Consider the following 18,123-nt stretch of genomic DNA (forward strand, 5'->3'; position numbering starts at 1 on the left):
ATGGACAGGCACAACCCGCCCTGGGTAAACCCCATCACCTTCTCTTCCAGAAATGGGGTCCCAGTGGACATGTTCTGGGGCACAGCCCTTAGTTCCCCTGCTCACCCATTGGCCATTTTGAAAAGTGCACACACTGTGTGAGAGCTGCCAGTGGTCAGGGAGTCCCCCCAGTCTCCATGAGCTTTCCAAGATGGTGGGGAGTGGCCTCCCTGTGACATGGTCCTGCTGTCTCAGCTCCTGGGATGCTGCCCCTGCTGTCCCATAGACTGGAAAGGGTTGTGTTAGTTCCAGTGACCCCTGATTTGATCCCCATCCACTGCTGGTTGTTCTGCCTCCAGTCACAGAGAACTGGGAGACCTTGGTGGTGAAGAGGGAGGACAAGACACACTGAGAATATCACTTCTCTCCCTTCTTTAATTAATCAATGGCCACACAGGGTCTTTGTTTCTCTTTTAACTGTTCCTGCAGTAGTAACAGCTCATTATGGGCCCTTGAAGTGCCTTAGAGGTCCAGACTGAGTTCTGATCTGGGCTGTTCTGTGCTTGGAGGCTGCTGTCCTTGCAGACCAGATGAACTCACTTCTGCCACCCTGCCTGGCAGTTCATTCCACCCGTGTCACAGCTCTGTCTGCAGCACTGGCAGCTCCAGCTCCCCCAGGCAGGTCCCTGGCTGAGGCCATTGCCTCACATCTGGGCTGAACCACCCCAGCTGTGGCACCAGCCCAGCTCTGACCTGCCACAAGAAACCTGGTACCAAGTGTCCAAGAGCCCATGTGTGCAAAGGCTTTGCTTCAGAGCACAGACATGACATGGCCAAAGACTGATGAATGTCCCTTTACACCTAAGAGTATAAAAGCAGAACAAAATGCCTAAGTTCATTCAACTGAAGATATTTCTCCCCCAGTTTGCAGAAATTAGATAATTTGCTGTAGCATTCCTCGTGTCCTATGTAAGGATGGGACAAGAAAATATGATTCTCATAGTGATTTATTTTTTTAAAACTAAATATACAGTACTGGAAAGAAGTGTCTCTGAAGAGAAGAGAGTATCAACATCACTGATTACTTCAACTTTGAAGTTGTGCCCCTGGAGCCCCAGAGGCATGTGGAGGGAGCCCAGAGGGGACAGAGAAAGGGACATCATGGGCTGCTCCTGTGCTGCTGGGCTGGGCTGGGCTCCTGGGACAGAGGGAGCTCATGGCAAGCGGCAGCGCTGCAGAGAGACGGCTCTGCCCAGGAGCAGCTCCTCTGCACACGCAGCAGGGCTGAGGGCTCTGCCTGCAGCACTGAGGGCACAGGAGGCAGGCACAGAGAGGGGAAAGGCAATGTAGGTGGCTGCTTGCTGAGGGCTCATTGAGAGACAAATCTTCACAGTCCTTACATGGTAAGTCTCTAGCTGTTGGACAATACTGCTGCATTTCCTGGAGAGAGACCCTAAAGATGATACATCCTACAATTTACAGGATCTGTCAGGTCTCTCTCACAGTATCTCTGCTGTAGAGAAGAACACACTCCAGAGCGGGGCTTCCCTGCGGCATCATCAATGGGAAAGGGCATCATGGCACCTTCTGCTGAGGGTGACTGCAGGGGGAGCTCCCAGGGGTGCCCAGGGCTGTCCTGCAGAGCAGGGTCCCTGCACCCCAGGGCTGTGCCGGGACAGGGACTCTGCCACCTGCCAGGGTCAGCGCTCAGCCTGCCCAGGGAGACCCCAACAACAGTGAGGGGAGAAGATGTCACATGAAGGAGCAAACGCTATAGGGCAGGAAATGTGTTTCTGCTGTGGAGAGGGTGCTGTGTGGGTCAGGGCTGCTCACAGCTCGAGATCACCCCAAGATTTTTCCAAGGGGATGCCTCAAGGACAAGATCAGTGCAAGGATTACCAGACAAATGGAGCTTTCCCGAGCCTCTCTTTTCAGTTTCCTATCCCAAGGGGTGGGGGTGCAGGAAAGGATAAAGTAAAAATGAGCTCTCATGCTTAAACAAGTCACTGAGACTCCTGAACTGCAACTCTGAGTGATCAGTACATCTGCCAGAAGGCTCATAACCTCCCTTCACCACCCCTCTGCCTCTGCACAGCACCTGCATCACCTTTGCTGGACCCGTCAGCCTAGTCTGACCTGTCCTGTTTTCCAGCCTGCAAACAGGAAGATGCCCCCAGGCAGTGCCCTGGGAACAGGCAGGATCTGTAGGGCCGGGGGAGGGCACAGAGGGTGGGATGGGGTCTGTGAGCACTGACAGGGAAGAGACATGGACAGGGAAACACCTCCCAGGGGGAGAATGATCAGAAATGAGAGGAAATTAGGCCTGGAATTCTATGGGAGGGAGAACAGAGAAAAGTCCCTGTGATCCCCTGCAGTGCAGATCCCTCCTGTGAGCAGCCCCCTGGCCTCCTCTCCCACCCAGCAAAGCCTCTGCCCTCAGGGCCGGGGGCTCCAAGGCATGGAGCAGCTCCTGTGCAGCCAGAGCTCCAGTTCCTCTGCAGAGCACAGGGGCTGAGAGCAGCTGCCCGGCAATGTTGGTGTCTGGGAGGTGGCTGCACAGCTGGGGAAGGGTGACGCTGTCTGAGTGCCCGGCTGCCTCTGCCCTGGCCTCTCTCACACCCACCCTCACCGCATCGTCCTTCTTGCTCCCCTGCTCTGGGTCACTGCTGTTGGGATCTTGTTCTTGCTGCCAGGCTCTCTGGGGATGGGAGTTTCAGCTTCAGAGTCACAGCCTGATCTTGTGGGTCCTTTCCTGCAGGTGTGTCCATGGGAAGATGTGTCCCAGCTTTGCTTTGACCTGTGGGGTGTGGGCAATGCAGTCTGTGGGGCTGGGGAATGAGGTGAGTCTCCCTGAATCAAATGCCATCCTTAGAATTCTTGACTGTCTCGTTGAGATTTCATTCCTAGCTGTGAGGTTTCCTCCTAGAATGCAAACCTGTCCTACAGCATCCTTGTGTTATCTGAAAGCCCCATGTAAATGCACAGAGATGCTACAACAGCAAAAATGTTGTTGAGTTTGTGAAATGAGCCGTGTGTCCAGGGCTAAATGTGAAGTGCCGAGACCTTGGGAAAGGGTGAGCCATGTCATGGTCTGAGTTGGCTCCCTCTGCTCTCAGCAGTTCCTGGTGGCTTTTCAGGGTAACATGGGAGTGTGATCAGGCTCCATCTCAGAAAGGTGCCAGCCCAGGGCAGCTGGAGCAGGACAGAGGGACAGAGCAGCTGCCCTCACTCTGCACTGACCCACAGGCATCCTCTGGTCTCTCAGGACTTGCTCTGTTCTCCCTGAGTGCACCAGAAATGCTGAGGGTTTCTGACACCCAAGAACACTGCCCAGGGTGGGAGGGCAGAAGGAGCTGTAGAAACCCCAAACCTCTCCAACTCAGTTTCTCAGGCCTGGGGATACAGATGCTGACAGTTCCTTTGCACCAGGAGTGCTTCCATCTGACACAGCTGAACCCCAGGACTGGCCCCTGCCCACCCAATCACACAGGGTCAGGCTGACTGCTCAAGAGCCCCTGGGCAGAGACCCTGCTCTTCATTGCACACTCATCAAGCACCGACAGGGGCTCCAGCCAGGACATTTTCCTGAAAAAAGAAAAGTGTCTCTTTGTGGGAGGGTCTGTGGGAAATGCCTTTGGTTTGTCCCAGAGTAGTTTCATCTAAACCATCACTATATTTTCCTCCTTGCACAGGTCCTCATGCCCACAGGCAGCAAATGTCCAACAGCAGCTCCATCACCCAGTTCCTCCTCCTGGCGTTCACAGACACTCGGGAGCTGCAGCTCTTGCACTTCTGGCTCTTCCTGGGCATCTACCTGGCTGCCCTGCTGGGCAACGGCCTCATCATCACCACCATAGCCTGGGACCAGCACCTCCACACCCCCATGTACTTCTTCCTCCTCAACCTCGCCCTCCTTGACCTGGGCTCCATCTCCACCAGTCTCCCCAAGTCCATGGCCAATTCCCTCTGGGACACCAGGGCCATTTCTTATATGGGATGTGCTGCCCAACTGTTTTGCTTTGTCTTTTTCATTTCAGCAGAGTTGTATCTTCTCACCATCATGTCCTACGACCGCTACGTTGCCATCTGCAAACCCCTGCACTACGGGACCCTCCTGGGCAGCAGAGCTTGTGTCCACATGGCAGCAGCTGCCTGGGCCACTGGGTTTCTCAATGCTCTGCTGCACACGGCCAATACATTTTCACTGCCCCTGTGCAAGGGCAATGCCCTGGGCCAGTTCTTCTGTGAAGTCCCCCAGATCCTCAAGCTCTCATGCTCCAACACCTACATCAAGGAACTTGGGCTTATTGTGGTTAGTCTTTTAGTAGCATTTGGGTGTTTTGTGTTCATTGTGGTGTCCTATGTGCAGATCTTCAGGGCCGTGCTGAGGATCCCCTCTGAGCAGGGACGGCACAAAGCCTTTTCCACCTGCCTCCCTCACCTGGCCGTGGTCACCCTCTTTGTGAGCACTGGCATGTTTGCCCACCTGAAGCCCCGATCCATCTCCTCCCCATCCCTGGATCTGTTGGTCTCTGTTTTGTACTCACTGGTGTCTCCAGCAGTGAACCCCCTCATCTACAGCATGAGGAACCAGGAGCTCAAGGAGTCTATAAGGAAACTGTTGATTGTTTGCTTTTCAAAAGCAGTAACAAACTGACCTCAATCTTCTGCATGTCACTTGCAATAACGTATTACTTGTTCAGCCTGAGTTCTGTATGTTGTTGTTTTTGTTTTGTTTTGTTTTGTTTTTTTGTTTAGTTTTGTTTTGTTTTTGTTTTGTATTTGTTTTCTGTTTGTGTTTTGTCTTTTGTGTTTGCTTTTCTTGGTTGTATTAATGCTATCCACAAGAAAAATCATTTGTCTTCTTATGGCTGTGTCCATGTCTACCTGTCTAGTGTGTCCCGTCGTCTTTGTGTAAATAAGCACTCGTACTCTCTATGTGTATGAAATGAAATAAAGGACCCCACACTGACTTGTTTGCCCAGAATCCTCTCTCTGAGATCTCTGGAGCTGCAGAAGCCATGTCTGTGTGCTGAGGGGGAGTGTGTAGGAGCCGCCCTGAGCTGGGTCTTCCTCCCATCCTGACCAACATGAATCTGCGGACTCACCCCACGGTCCTGGGCACCACAGCCCACTTTCTCTGCAGTGCAGCACTGTCAAGTTGGGGTTGTATGGAGCATGGAAAGAGGGTGCAGGAACAACCAGAAAAGTCAGCATAGCTCAGCTCTCTTGGGAAAGGGCTCTGTGGGGAGATGGGATTTTCAAGGAGAAGCGTGTGGCACGGAATGTGTGCAGAAAAGAGGTGGAAAGAGAAAGCCTTTGCTGCAGGTGGCAGCCTGGGGCAGGTGGCCCTGGCACTGTGGCAGCAGGACCTTCCTGAAGATCCCCTAGGTCAAACGTCTCATGCTGTCCTGGGGGGCAAGTCTGGACCTGGGTCTGCGAGCTGCCTGGGCTGGAGATCCTCTCAGCATGCCGGCTGGATGAACATTCTCACTGTCCTTCATTCTCACTGGTCCCCACTGCTGTGGGACCAGTTCCAGTGTGGCTGCTCTGCCGGGCTGGGCTGGGGAGAGGGCAGGGGCGTGGCAAAATTCAGGAGGGGGTGGGAGGGCTGAACTGGCAAATGCCCCAGAGAAGAAAACACCAGTGAACAGCTGAAGTGTGTGAGTGTGCAGGGCTGGCACACAGCAGTGTCCCATCCCAGCCAGGTCTCCTGGGAGAGCCCTGAAGGACCAGCAGAGCAGGGTCTGGTGTGTGCCCATGTTCATGGGACAAACTGGGGAAGTGTCCCCAGGACAGTCATCACAGACCAGCCCCTCAAAACCACCATTTCCTTCACTGGCTCTTCTCCCAGCCGAGAGAGGTTGTTCATCTCTCAACACAAGGACACTGAACGAGTAGGTCAGAAGTCAATGTTTCCATTGTACGGATAAGATATGAGTGGCTGGGAAGCGGCTGGAGGAAAGGGATCTGCGGGTGTTGACTGACAGTTGCTGAACATAAGCCAGAATGTTCCCAGGTGGCCAAAAAGGCCACCAACATCCTGGCTTGTAAAAGGAATAGGGTGGCCAGCAGGACTAGAGAAGTGATTGTGCCTCAGTGATTGTGTTCTGAGTGCTGGTGAGGCTGCAGCTTGAATCCTGTGTTCAGTTTTGGGCCCCTCATCATAAGAAGGACATCCAGGCACTAGAGAGAGTGCAGAGGAGGTGACGAAGCTGCTGAGGGGCTGGAGCACAAGTGTGATGAGGAGCAGTTGAGGGAGCTGGGGCTGTTCAGCCTGGAGAACAGGAGGCTGAGGGGAGACCTCCTCACTCTGTGCAACTGCCTGAAAGGAGGTTGGAGCATGGAGGGTGTTGGTCTCTTCTCCCAAGTAGCAAGTGACCGGGCAAGAGGAAATGGCTGCAATTTGCACCAGGGGAGGTTTAGATTGGATACTAGGAAAAAAATCTTCCCAAACAGGGTTGTCTGGTGGTAGAACAGACTGCCCAGGGCAGTGCAGGAGTCACCCACCCTAGAGGGGTGTAAAAGACATTTAAACGAGGTCCTTAGGGACGTGGTTTAGTGTGAGAGCTGGGTTATGGTTGGACTCAATGATCCCAAGGGTCTCTTCCAATCAAATTATTCTATGATTCAATGATTCTACCTCACGTGGGAGTCCACAAAGTCAACTCAGTTGTGGACGTTGACAGAACCCTGACATTTCAGTGTGTGACTCTGGGAACAAACCCCACTGACCCTGTGAGATTCATCTCAACTGCCCTGGACAGGCTCCTTCCAAGTGCTCCTGTCTGTTACGTCACCCTTGCCTGTGATTCTGGATTGCGCTTTCAAACTGACAGTGCAGCTAAGGAGGACCTGGCATCTGTCAAACCCATCTTCAAGAAAGGCAGGAAGGAGAATTGGAAGAATCACAGGCTGGTCAGCCTGCCTCTGTCCCTGGGAAGGTGATGGGACAAGTCCTCCTGCAGCCATCCGCAGGCACTTGAAGGACAAGAAAGGGACTTGTGTACCAAAATGGGCAGGGGAAAGAAAGGCATGTTATGTGTATGAAATTGTGCCAGGCCTTGGACATGGTCCCCCTTGGTGTCCTTAGAGCTGGACTGGTGCTGTCTGGACTGAAGAACTGGATGCTTGGTGGGAAGTTCACTGAAATATCAAGCCCAAATATAATCTGTGATGCAGTGTCCTCTGCGCAGTTACTTGTGCCATCCCTCAGTGACCAGCATTTGGGCCGAAACTGCTGAAAGTCTTTATTCTCCTTTCTGTGATGTGATGGAGATGACACAAAACTGAGTGGAGGCCTTGAACAACCTCACTTGGTCACCATGCTTTGAGAAAGAGAGTGAAACAAGAAGATGTTCAGGGATCTCTTCAAATCTGACCTACTCTATGATTCAATGAATGTTTCCCCTGGACAAGTTTTTGAAGATGAAAAAAAAAAAAGGCAAAGGAGGAGATGGTATCAACATATAAACAGCAGTTACTGAAGAGAATTTTCTCCACTCAAATAGTTAGAAGGAAATATATTTGTTTAATCTGGTCAGGTCCTGTGTTATGCCTGGGTTATGAGGAGGGTGATGGGTGGGTATGGTATGATGAGGTCACTTGTGTCTCAGGAACTCATAACTGAGTTGGAAGGGTACGGCTGTGAAGGGGACAGTAGGGTCAGTTCTGTGTCTGGAGGGGACAGGCCAGCAGCAGGGACATGGCTGGGAAAGAACCTCTGTCAACATGCCCACAGGTCCTACCCAGGAAGAAGGCTTGGAGCTGGGTTGTCATGTCCATCACACCTGAGAACATGACGGGACAGCAGCAGGAACATGGTCGTGTCTATCAGAGAAGCTGGAAGACCAGCAGCAGTCATGGGATTTAGGAGATCATGGAGAGGTTCCTTCTCTCTGGTCAAGTGCAAGACCACAAGAAGACTAACAGGTTGCGATCCCTGCTTGATGGGCAGTTTCTGAGATGGTAAAGGTTTCTCAAGAAGTGGGAAAAAGCGGCAGAGAAAAAAAACAGTCACAAAGTGCAGACTGGGAAGTAGAGACTGGATATCAGGAGGAAGAAATGTCACTGGAAGGGCAGTGCTATGGTGCAAGAGGTCACCCAGAGGGAGCTGGATCAGCCCATGGTTTGTGTTCCAAAGAGCAGCCAGTGAGGGTGCAGACACAGCAGTGAAGGTGCAGAAATGCTGGGGTGAGAGCAGGTGGGGAAGCCAGATGGGTGTCTGCAGCCTGCAGGGAAAGAGGGGCAGGGGTAGGACTGTGTGGAACAGGCTATGATGGAGATGGCAAAGGGCGCTGGCAAGGCTGGAAGGCACTCAAAGAACCCAGATCTCTGTCCACTTGGCCATGGCAGCTGCCTCTGTCACAGAGGCCCAGGAGAAGACAGGTTGTCCTCATGGAACTGGGGCCTCATTGCCTCCTTGCAGCCCCATGGGGAAGCTGGAAGTTGTTGTACCAGTGTTGTCCTTCCCTCAGCCTTGCACTCCCAGCGTCCCAGGAAGAGTCCTAAGCCGTGTGTGCTTACATCTCATCTGTACAATGAAAACATGAACTTTTGACCTAGTATTTCATAGAATCATAGAATGTCTTCAGTAGGAAGGGACCCACAGGATCATAGAGTCCAACTCCTGTCCCTGCGCGGGATAACGACGACAGTTCACACCATGTGTGTGAGGAGATTGTCCACTCTCTTCTTGGTCGTGTCACTCCATCGACTCCTTGCACCCCCATGGAGTGTCACACCATTGCCCTGCACTGGGCATCGAACTCCCCACATCCCCAGGAAGAGCCCTGAGCCACACGTGAGGGACAGGATCTCCCTTCCTCGGGGCAGGGGCTCAAGGCTTGGCCATTGTCCTTCATCAAACAAACCAAGGGGTTTCTCAGCATCAGAGCTGCTGCACTTTGCCTTTGCCTGATGCAATCACAGCCTCCAATTATCTGCTCTAACGAGTCCCTGGGGAGGCTTTGTCAGTAACAGCCCTCACTGGGGCCCATTAATGCTTCAAGGTACTTTGGAGTTTGCTTCTGACTTGGACTTCTTGAGCAGATTCTTCAGTCTGTGCTTGGTATCTGAGGTTCATGGACTCAGCACCAAATACGCCATGGGGCTCATTAAAACACAGAAAGCCCTAAGGAGTGATGTTTCTTTCTGTAATTTCATTCAAATCTTCAAGACTTGTAGAACTAACTGGAGAGGTTTCAATGGGACACTTAGTGATGAAGATTTCAAAGAAGATTTCATAAAGGAGGGTTTTTTCTTTCCAGGGTATTTTCTGTCATTTTTCAGTGTATAGAAGAAATGACAGCAGCATTCTACACTGGACATTGATCCCGAGGGTCTCCTGAAGACATCTCGACACCAGGAGAACAGTCCCTTGAGGGTGGACACTGTATGGACAACCTCGCTCCTCACCCCCACCCCCAGTCTGTAGGTTCCCTCATTGGCCACCAGAGACTGCATCACTTTTCCTCACATCAGACTTCTCCACTGAGCTCTGCAGGAGATGCTGCAGCTCCTGTGCACCAGCTCCACCTGCTCTGCTGTGTCAACACTGCACAGTTTAATAAACAGTAGAACACTTTCCTCAGCTGTGTGTGTAAGCTGGATCTAATGAGGTCCACCATCCACAAGGGACATCCACACAAGAACTGGTTTAGACAGAGAGATAGGAAAGGATAGAAATAAACACAATGAACGTGTTGATCGCCATGTTAATTAGAGCTCTGAAGAATGGGGCAAGTTTGTAACTCCCTGAAGCTCGAAACAGAAACCAGACAGTTGAGAGAAACTGAATGACCAAAGAGCAAGTGGAGGAGAATCTTGAGAGCACTGGGAAGGGAAATGTCCAGACAGTCTGCTGGAAAGTTGTCCTTTGACATGGACATTTAATCAGGAGAGGTGGAAACTCCCGAATGATGAGGGAGATGAAATAATAGAGTACTGGTAATAGAAGTACAGGGGAAGACCAGTATATCTTCTCCTATCCTTAGTACACTTCCCGGTAATTCACTTTTGTGGCTTTTCTTTTTTCCTTTGTTTGCTTTAAGAAGTAAAAAAAAAAACAAAAACAAACAAAATAAAACAAGACCAGAAATCACACCAAAAAAACACACACCAAAAAAACCAAAAAACCACAGCAAACACAAAAAACACACACAGAAAAACAAACAAACAAAACCCCACAAAAAACCCACAAAACCAAAAAACAACAACAAAGAAGTGCACCTTTCCAGGCAGACATCAGTCATCTGTTGTGTCACCATGAACAGCCAGTGCCATTTTAGGGCCCCACTGTACCTGAGCTGCTGGCCTGGGATTGGCCTCTAGCACACAGGGCCTGGGGAGACCAGAGCACCTTGCAATGCAGGTGGAGCCTGGGCAGGGGTACCCAGGGCATCTACACTGGCACCAGGTGTTTGTGTCCCTGGAGCTGAAGACATTTGTGTCCTAAATCCATGCCCAGTTCTGCAAAACTCTTTCCTTTTCAAAGAACAGAACCTCCCCACAAAGAAAAATAAAGAAAAATGTGTTGACACCTTCCTTTGTTTTGGATCTTTGTCTTCAGTTCTTCTTATTTTAATTTTCATTGACATTAACTGACATCGGATGGGCCTGCAGGCATGAAGCCAAGATCATTTTGTGTCTTGCATAGCACCCCATGCCCTCTAAACCTTCCCTGCCCAGGACTCCTCACACTTTCCCCAGAGCGAGTCACACTGAGGTGTTGGCTGGTTCCCTGGCTGAGATGTTGGTTTAGATGGTCACCTACAGCACAGGTGGATCCTGCCCCATCATCATCTGCTCTGCTCCAGTTCGAAACAGAGCCCAACATCACAATGGGATCATAGGAGAACTGAGGTTGAAGGGACCTCAGGAGTCTGCAGTCCAACCTGTCACCAACTGGGTCACACCAAGATGTTCAAGCCTTGATCCAATTAGAGCTTTAGCAGGACTAGAGGAGTGATCATCCCTTTGTACTGGGCACTGGTGAGACTGCACCTTCAATCCTGGGGTCAGTTTTAGGCCCCTCATGGCAAGGAAGACATTGAGGTGCTGGAGAGAGTTCAGAGGAGGGCGACAAGGGTGGTGAAGGGTCTGGAGCACCAGTGTTATGAGGAGCGGTTGAGGGAGCTGGGGTTGTTCAGCCTTGACAAAAGGAGGCTGAGGGGAGACCTTGTCGCTGTCCACAACTGCCTGAAAGGAGGTTTGATCATGGTGGGTGTTGGTCTCTTCTCCCAAGTAGCAAGTGATAGGACAAGAGGAAATGGCCTCAAGTTGCACATGGGGAGATTTAGATTGGATATTAGGAAAAAATTCTTTCGGGAAAGGGTTTAGAAGCAACAGAACAGACTGCCCAGCAAGGTTGTGGAGTCACCATCACTGAAGATGTTTAAAAGACATATAGATGATGCACTTAGGGATATGTTTTAGTGCCAGATTTAGGTTATGGTTGGACTTAATGATCTTAAGGGCCCCTTCCAACCACAATTATTCTCTGATTCTATGATAAGTCATTTTTGGTATTTATTTCTCAGAGGACCATGCAACCTCCCTGAGAGCCAGGACTTTTCTGAGGTGTTGGAGAGATGTCTCACGGTCACACCAGCCAGTTCCACCAGCACCTGTCTGTTCCTTCCCAGACCAAACCTTTTCTCCATATCCCAACCTTCCAGGTGAATTTCTGGGACACAGCAAATCCTGTCCAGGTCTTCTGGGCCTGTTCAGAAGAGAGCAGCAGGCCAACATGTTGATGGGCTCTCTGTGCACCTCAAAGCCTTCCTGACCATTTTTGTCAATGCTCCACTTACACCCAACCTTTCTGGTCCTTAAGCTGTGGATGAGGGGATTGAGCAGGGATGTGGGGATGGTGTTGAAAAAAGGCTTTGTCAAACTGTCTCGGTAGGGCTGTTCTGGGCATCCCACAGCCAAGGATGAAGGTGCTGTAGAAAACAGTGGCATTGGTGAGAGGTTCAGGTGGAGAAGACCTTGTGCTTGTCCACACTGGGGTAGAGAGCAGTGATGCATTCATGGGATGCCCATATGAACAGGAAGTGAACAAATGGCTCCAGGGGGACAAAATGCCTTCCAACCAGTTCTTTACCCATCACAGATGCACCATCCAGGCCATGAGCTGCAGCTTCTCCAGGAGACGCTGTGGGATACGGTGTCAAAGGCTTTACTGCAGTCTAAGGACACAACACCCACAGCCTGTGTGGCGGATTCACTCCCCACGACAGACTTTCCCTCATCTGCTCAGCCGGTCACCTTGTCATAGAAGGAGATCAGGGTGGTCAAGCAGGACCTGCCTTTCACAAAGCCAAGCTGATTGGGCCCGATTGCTGGTCTGGTATGGGTGACCTCACAGTCCTTTCCCAGCCATGTTCCTGCTGTTGGCCTGTCCCCTGCAGAGGCAGAAGTGACCTCACAGTGCCCTGCACAGCCATTGGTTTCCTACTGGACCATGAGTTCCTGAGACACAAGTGACCACATGGCATCGTACCCAGCCATCACCCTCCTTGTGGTCCAGTGTGTGAGCAGATCAAACTGAGCTGCTTTCATCAAATTTATCCAATAGATTTCCTATCAAGGGTTTGAGTGGAGAAACGTTCCTCAGAGGAGCTGTTGTATTTACACTGTGGCATTTTATATCTCTACTGCTGCCTTTTTTCCTTCTTCCTCTGTCTATTCTGTCTTGAAAGAGGTCTCCAAGGAAAAGATTCATTGAATCCTACAATAACGCAGGTTGGAAGAGACCCCTGAACACCATCTTTGTCCCACTGACCTTTATGGAACCCCAAGGAATAGCTGACAGCATTTGTGCTCCCTTGGGTTCATCTCACCACATGCACACAGTGGACATGCACATGATGTGTATGGTTACAACCCGTCTGTACAATGAAAACCTGGACTTTTGACCTAGTGTTTCATAGAACCATAGAATATCCTAGGTTGGAAGGGACCCACAGGATCACGGAGTCCAACTCCTGTCCCTGCACAGGACACCCCACAGGTCACACCGTGTGTCTGAGGACATTGTCCAGTCTTTTCTTGAACACTGTCAGGCTGGGGCTGTGACACCTCCCTGGGAGCCTGTTCAGTGTCCAGCACCTCGGGGTGAAGAACCTTTTCCTCATCTCCAACTGACTCTCCCCTGGCACATGTTCCTGCCATTCCCTTGAGTTCTGTCATTGGTCACCAGAGAGAAGAGATCTGTACCTTCCCTTCCTTCTCCCCTTGTGAGGAAGCTGTAGCCACCATGAGGTCTCTTTTTAGTCTTCTCTTCAGCTCTGATGGTGAGAAACCCCTTGGTTTGCTTTCTGAATCAGAAAGGAGGAGCCATTACCTCCAGGCAATGGGAAGGGGGATCCTGTCCCTCACACACGGCTCAGAGCTCTTCCTGGGACCGTGGGATGTGGGTGTGCAAGGCCGAGGGAAGGACAACACTGGGACAACAACTTCCAGCTCCCCATGGGTGACCTCTTGCACCACAGCACTGCCCTTCCAGTGACATTTCTTCCTCCTGATATCCAGTCTCCACTTCCCAGTCTGTACTTGGTGGCTTTTATTTTTTCTCTCTTGGTTTTTCCCACCACTTGAGAAAGCTCTATCACCTCAGAAACTGCCCGTCAAACATGGAAACCAACTGGTTAGTCTTCTTGTGGTCTTGCAGTTGACCAGAGAGAAGTCACCTCACCGTGATCTTCTAAATCCCATGAGTGATGCTGGCCTTTCAGCTTCTCTGACAGACACAACCATGTTCCTGCTGCTGTGCCATCATCTTCTTAAGCAGAATGGACATGACAACCCATCTCCAAGGCCTCTTGCTGGGTAGGGCCTGTGGACACTTAGGCAGAGGTTCTTTCCCAGCCATGTCCCTGCTGCTGGGCTGTCACCTCCAGAGACAGAACTGACCTCACTGTCCCCTTCACAGCCACAGGATTCTGACTGGATTATGGATGTCTGAGACACAAGTGACCTCATAATACCACATCCATCCATGCCTTCCTTAGCACCCACGACCTGACCAAGACTGAATCATGCTCTACACATTCCTACACCTGCTCCTCTTTCCCACAGGCTGTAGACGCCCATCTCGCTTCCTCACCTTGTTCAAATTTGTCAAATTTGAGTTAAATGTGAGTGAAAAGCACTCCTCACTGGAACTCCTGTTAACACCCTCTATATCTCTTCTTCAGCCTTTCTTTTTTTTTTTTTTTTTTCCTGTTCTTCTATCAAATTCAGTCAAATCACAGGATAACTCAGGTTTGCAGAGAGCCCTTGTCTCACTCATCTTGTCTCACTCTCCTGCTCTGGGCAGGGTAAACCAGGTGAGATTGCTCAAGGCCTCCACCTAGGTTTGCATCATCCTCAAGGCACTTAAGTGCTCTCTGTTATATCTTAGAAAGGGAGAATAAAGATGTTCAACAGTGTTGGCCCAAGTGCTGGTCACTGAGAGATGACACCAGTAACTGACTGCATGGAGGACTTTGTCCCACTGATGATATTTGGGCTTGACAGTTCAGCCAGCTTCCCACCCCGCATCCACTTCTTGAGCCCCATCAGCACCACTCTGGCCAGAAGGAGACCATGGCTGAGGTCTTGCAAACACCCTGTACACAACATGCTTTTCTTTCCCCTGTCCATTTGGGTTCAGCAATCCCTTCCTTGTCCTTCATATACCTGGAAATGGCTGCAGGAGGACACGTCCCATCCCCTTCCCAGGGAGGGAGGTAGGGTGGCCAGCCTGTAATTCTACCAGTTCCTATTCCTGCTCTTCTTGAAGATGGGTTTGAGATCTGTGTTTCCTTAGGACCCCAGACCCATTCTGGTTTCTAGGGCCCTTTTGACATCACAATCTGGAATCACAGGCAAGGGTGACAGAGCAGACAGGAGCACTTGAAATGATCCTGTCCAAGGCAGCTGAGATGAATCTCACTGATCCAGGGTTCTGTCAAGTGTCCACATCTGAGGTGACCTCATGGGCTCCTTATGCACCCAGGGATGCTCACAGACAGAGTCTGTCCCTTTTACACACAGAGGCAGGAGTCACAGTGTCCCCCTGGCCTCCTGTTTCCGCTCCCAAAGGACTGGAGACACCTCAGCCCTGTGCTGTGTCACCTGCTCCGCACTCATCTGAGATGTCCCATGTCATGAGGAATGGACACGGAGGATCACAATTCAAGGAAGCACAACCCAGTGCTGCATTCAGGTGATTTCCCATGGGATGTTACTTCCAACATGAAGTGACCTCAATACCTTGTTTGTGCCACAGGCCTTCATGGAGCCCTAAGGAATGGTGTTTGTGCTCACTCAGGTTCATGTCACCTCATGTACATGATGTGCGTGCTCACATGTCATCTGTACAAAGCAAACATGAACTGCTAAACTGCTCATTCTGTGTCCATCCATGGAGGGAAGAACAACCTCTGTGAGCTGGGCTGAGAGGCCAGGGCTAGAAATGGTGGTTGTGGGGGGCCGGTCCATGGTGATTGACCTGCGGTTCCTTCTGAAGGGGTGTCCAGTGCATAGGGGCACAGCCCAGCCCCTGCTCTGCTGGTCCTGCAGGTCTCTGGCAGGAGGCCTGGCTGTGAGAGGACACTGCTGTGTGCCAGCCCTGCACACACACACTGCTCAGATGTACTCTGATGTTTCAACCTCCTTTCTGCTTTCTTGTGTGAGTTCTTGAAAGAAAATTCAAGAAGACCTAAGCCTTTTGGCAGTGCCCTAAGAAGATCACTTTTCTTTATAGAAGTACTGTTACAGAGGCCAGCTCTGTCACAGCAGTGCCCATTGCCTGTCCCTGCCTGCGCTCGCAGCACTGACACACAGCAGGACGGGGACCAAGCTGCCAGAGCACTCAGGCCTTGCACCAACACAGGGGATGAGAAGGAGAGTGTGGGAGTGGAACCAGAACAGCTCTGGAAGAACAAGCGCTGGTGCTCCCTGGCAGGGCTGCAGTGCTGGACTCTTTTCCCCTCCACCCATGCACACTGAAACTGACCCTGAACATCCAAAATGTCCTTGCAGGAAGGATATAGTGAAAAACAAATCACTACAGGAACCTTTATTTTATTTAGAGAGAAGAAGAGCATGGCTCCTCTTTTAAACAGCCAGTGGTTATGAAAGAAAGGAGACAGAGAATTAGAAAGGGCATGACAATATTATCAGAATTAAAAACAAAAACAAAACCAAAAACTAGCCAAAGCCAACAGAAAATACAGACAACAGGCAGGGCCTCTAATTAGCTACATTAAAATTGCTATATAGAAGCAGATGGGAAGTTTATTGCTCCAGAAAACACTAAGATATGAATTTCCTCAGGGCATCCTTGAGCTCCTGGTTCCTCATGCTGTAGATGAGGGGATTCACAACTGGAGGCACCACTGAGTACAGAACAGACACCACCAGATCCAGTGAAGGGGAGGAGATGGACGGGGGCTTTAGGCAGGCAAATGAACCAGTGCTGACAAACAGGGAGACCACGGCCAGGTGAGGGAGGCAGGTGGAAAAGGCTTTGTGCCGTCCCTGCTCAGAGGGGATCCTCAGCACGGCCCTGAAGATCTGCACATAGGACACCACAATGAACACAAAACACCCAAATGCTACTAATACAATAACTGCAAGAAGCCAGACTTCCCTGATGTAGTAGTGTGAGCAGCAGAGCTTGAGGATCTGGGGGATTTCACAGAAGAACTGGTCCAGGGCATTGCCCTTGCAGAGTGGCAGTGAAAATGTATTGGCCGTGTGCAGCAGAGCAGTGAGAAACCCAGTGGCCCAGGCAGCTGCTGCCATGTGGACACAAGCTCTGCTGCCCAGGAGGGTCCCGTAGTGCAGGGGTTTGCAGATGGCAACGTAGCGGTCGTAGGACATGATGGTGAGAAGAAAATACTCTCCACCAACCAAGAAACACATAAAGAAGACCTGTGCAGCACATCCTGAGTATGAGATGGCCCTGGTGTCCCAGAGGGAGTTTGCCATGGACTTGGGGACAATGGTGGAGATGGATCCCATGTCGAGGAGGGCGAGGTTGAGCAGGAAGAAGTACATGGGGGTGTGGAGGTGCTGGTCCCAGGCTATGGTGGTGATGATGAGGCCGTTGCCCAGCAGGGCAGCCAGGTAGATGCCCAGGAAGAGCCAGAAGTGCAAGAGCTGCAGCTCCCGTGTGTCTGTGAACGCCAGGAGGAGGAACTGGGTGGTGGAGCTGCTGTTGGCCATTTGCTGCCTGTGGGCATGAGGACCTGTGCAAGGAGGAAAGGACAGAGACAAGTTAAAGGAGACTTCTCTGAGGCAAATAAACAGGCTGTTTCTCATGGAAAACCCCCTCACCAATGGAGGGATGTTTCTGCTCATTCTCTCTTTCTACCAAGTAAGGAAACCAGTTCATCAGAGTTTAAAATGCAGCTTGGACATCTAGTTTCCATGAAAACACCTCTGAGGCAAAACTCCCTGAGTTGGTGTCAGAACATAAACTGACCCACCCTGCCACCCCAAGCCCAGAGAGCAAGTGCTCCAGGGACAGGTGGAGAAACAGGGAACAACGCAGTGCTACCAGAAAAAGCAAGGACAGAAAGGCCGACGGGCATGCTGTGGAACCTTCTCCTTACCTGGCTGTGCTGCTGCCACTCACATAATGACATAATGACACTGTAGAGCAAGTACTTTTAGCACCTGTGTATCACGTTCCAGGAACCCTTCACCTGGAGGTCCAGTTGCTGAGGTGGAGACTTGAGATGTGGACTCTATGGCTTTGGGGCAGAGGCTCTGCTGGGGAGGAGAGGAGACCAGGGGGTTGCACTGGGAAATATGTCTGCACTCGAGAGTATGTCCCTTAATCCTGTCCACAGCATTTCTGGTAGCAGTTAACTCCTCCTGCCCATGGCTGTGCTGCCTGCAGCTGTGTCTCTGTCCCTGGATCTGCTCCCTGTCAGTGTCACAGACCCCGTCCCACCCGCTGTGTGCTCAGCTCTGTCCTGCTCACACCTCCTGGCTCACACAGGGGTGAGCCAGCGTGTGCAGGGGCTCAGGAGCAGCTCAGACAAGTCCTAATGAGAACTGGGGTCTCAGTGTCTTCTGCAAAGACAGAAATAAATCCCCATCTCCCACTGCACACCCAAACAACCAAGAGTGGAAAACTGAAAG

At 51.2% G+C, this 18,123-nt stretch overlaps 1 protein-coding gene across 1 annotated transcript; it reads right to left on the reverse strand.

The window, feature by feature from the left end:
* Window positions 1-16,284: 16,284 nt before the first annotated feature.
* Window positions 16,285-17,214, reverse strand: LOC139825851 (olfactory receptor 14J1-like). Its single transcript, XM_071800223.1, has one exon. The coding sequence runs from the start codon at window positions 17,197-17,199 to the stop codon at window positions 16,285-16,287; it is 915 nt and encodes a 304-aa protein (XP_071656324.1). The 5' UTR covers window positions 17,200-17,214.
* Between the last annotated feature and the right edge of the window lie 909 nt (window positions 17,215-18,123).

This window comes from Patagioenas fasciata, chromosome 29 (assembly GCF_037038585.1).
Source record: "Patagioenas fasciata isolate bPatFas1 chromosome 29, bPatFas1.hap1, whole genome shotgun sequence".
NCBI lineage: Eukaryota > Metazoa > Chordata > Aves > Columbiformes > Columbidae > Patagioenas > Patagioenas fasciata.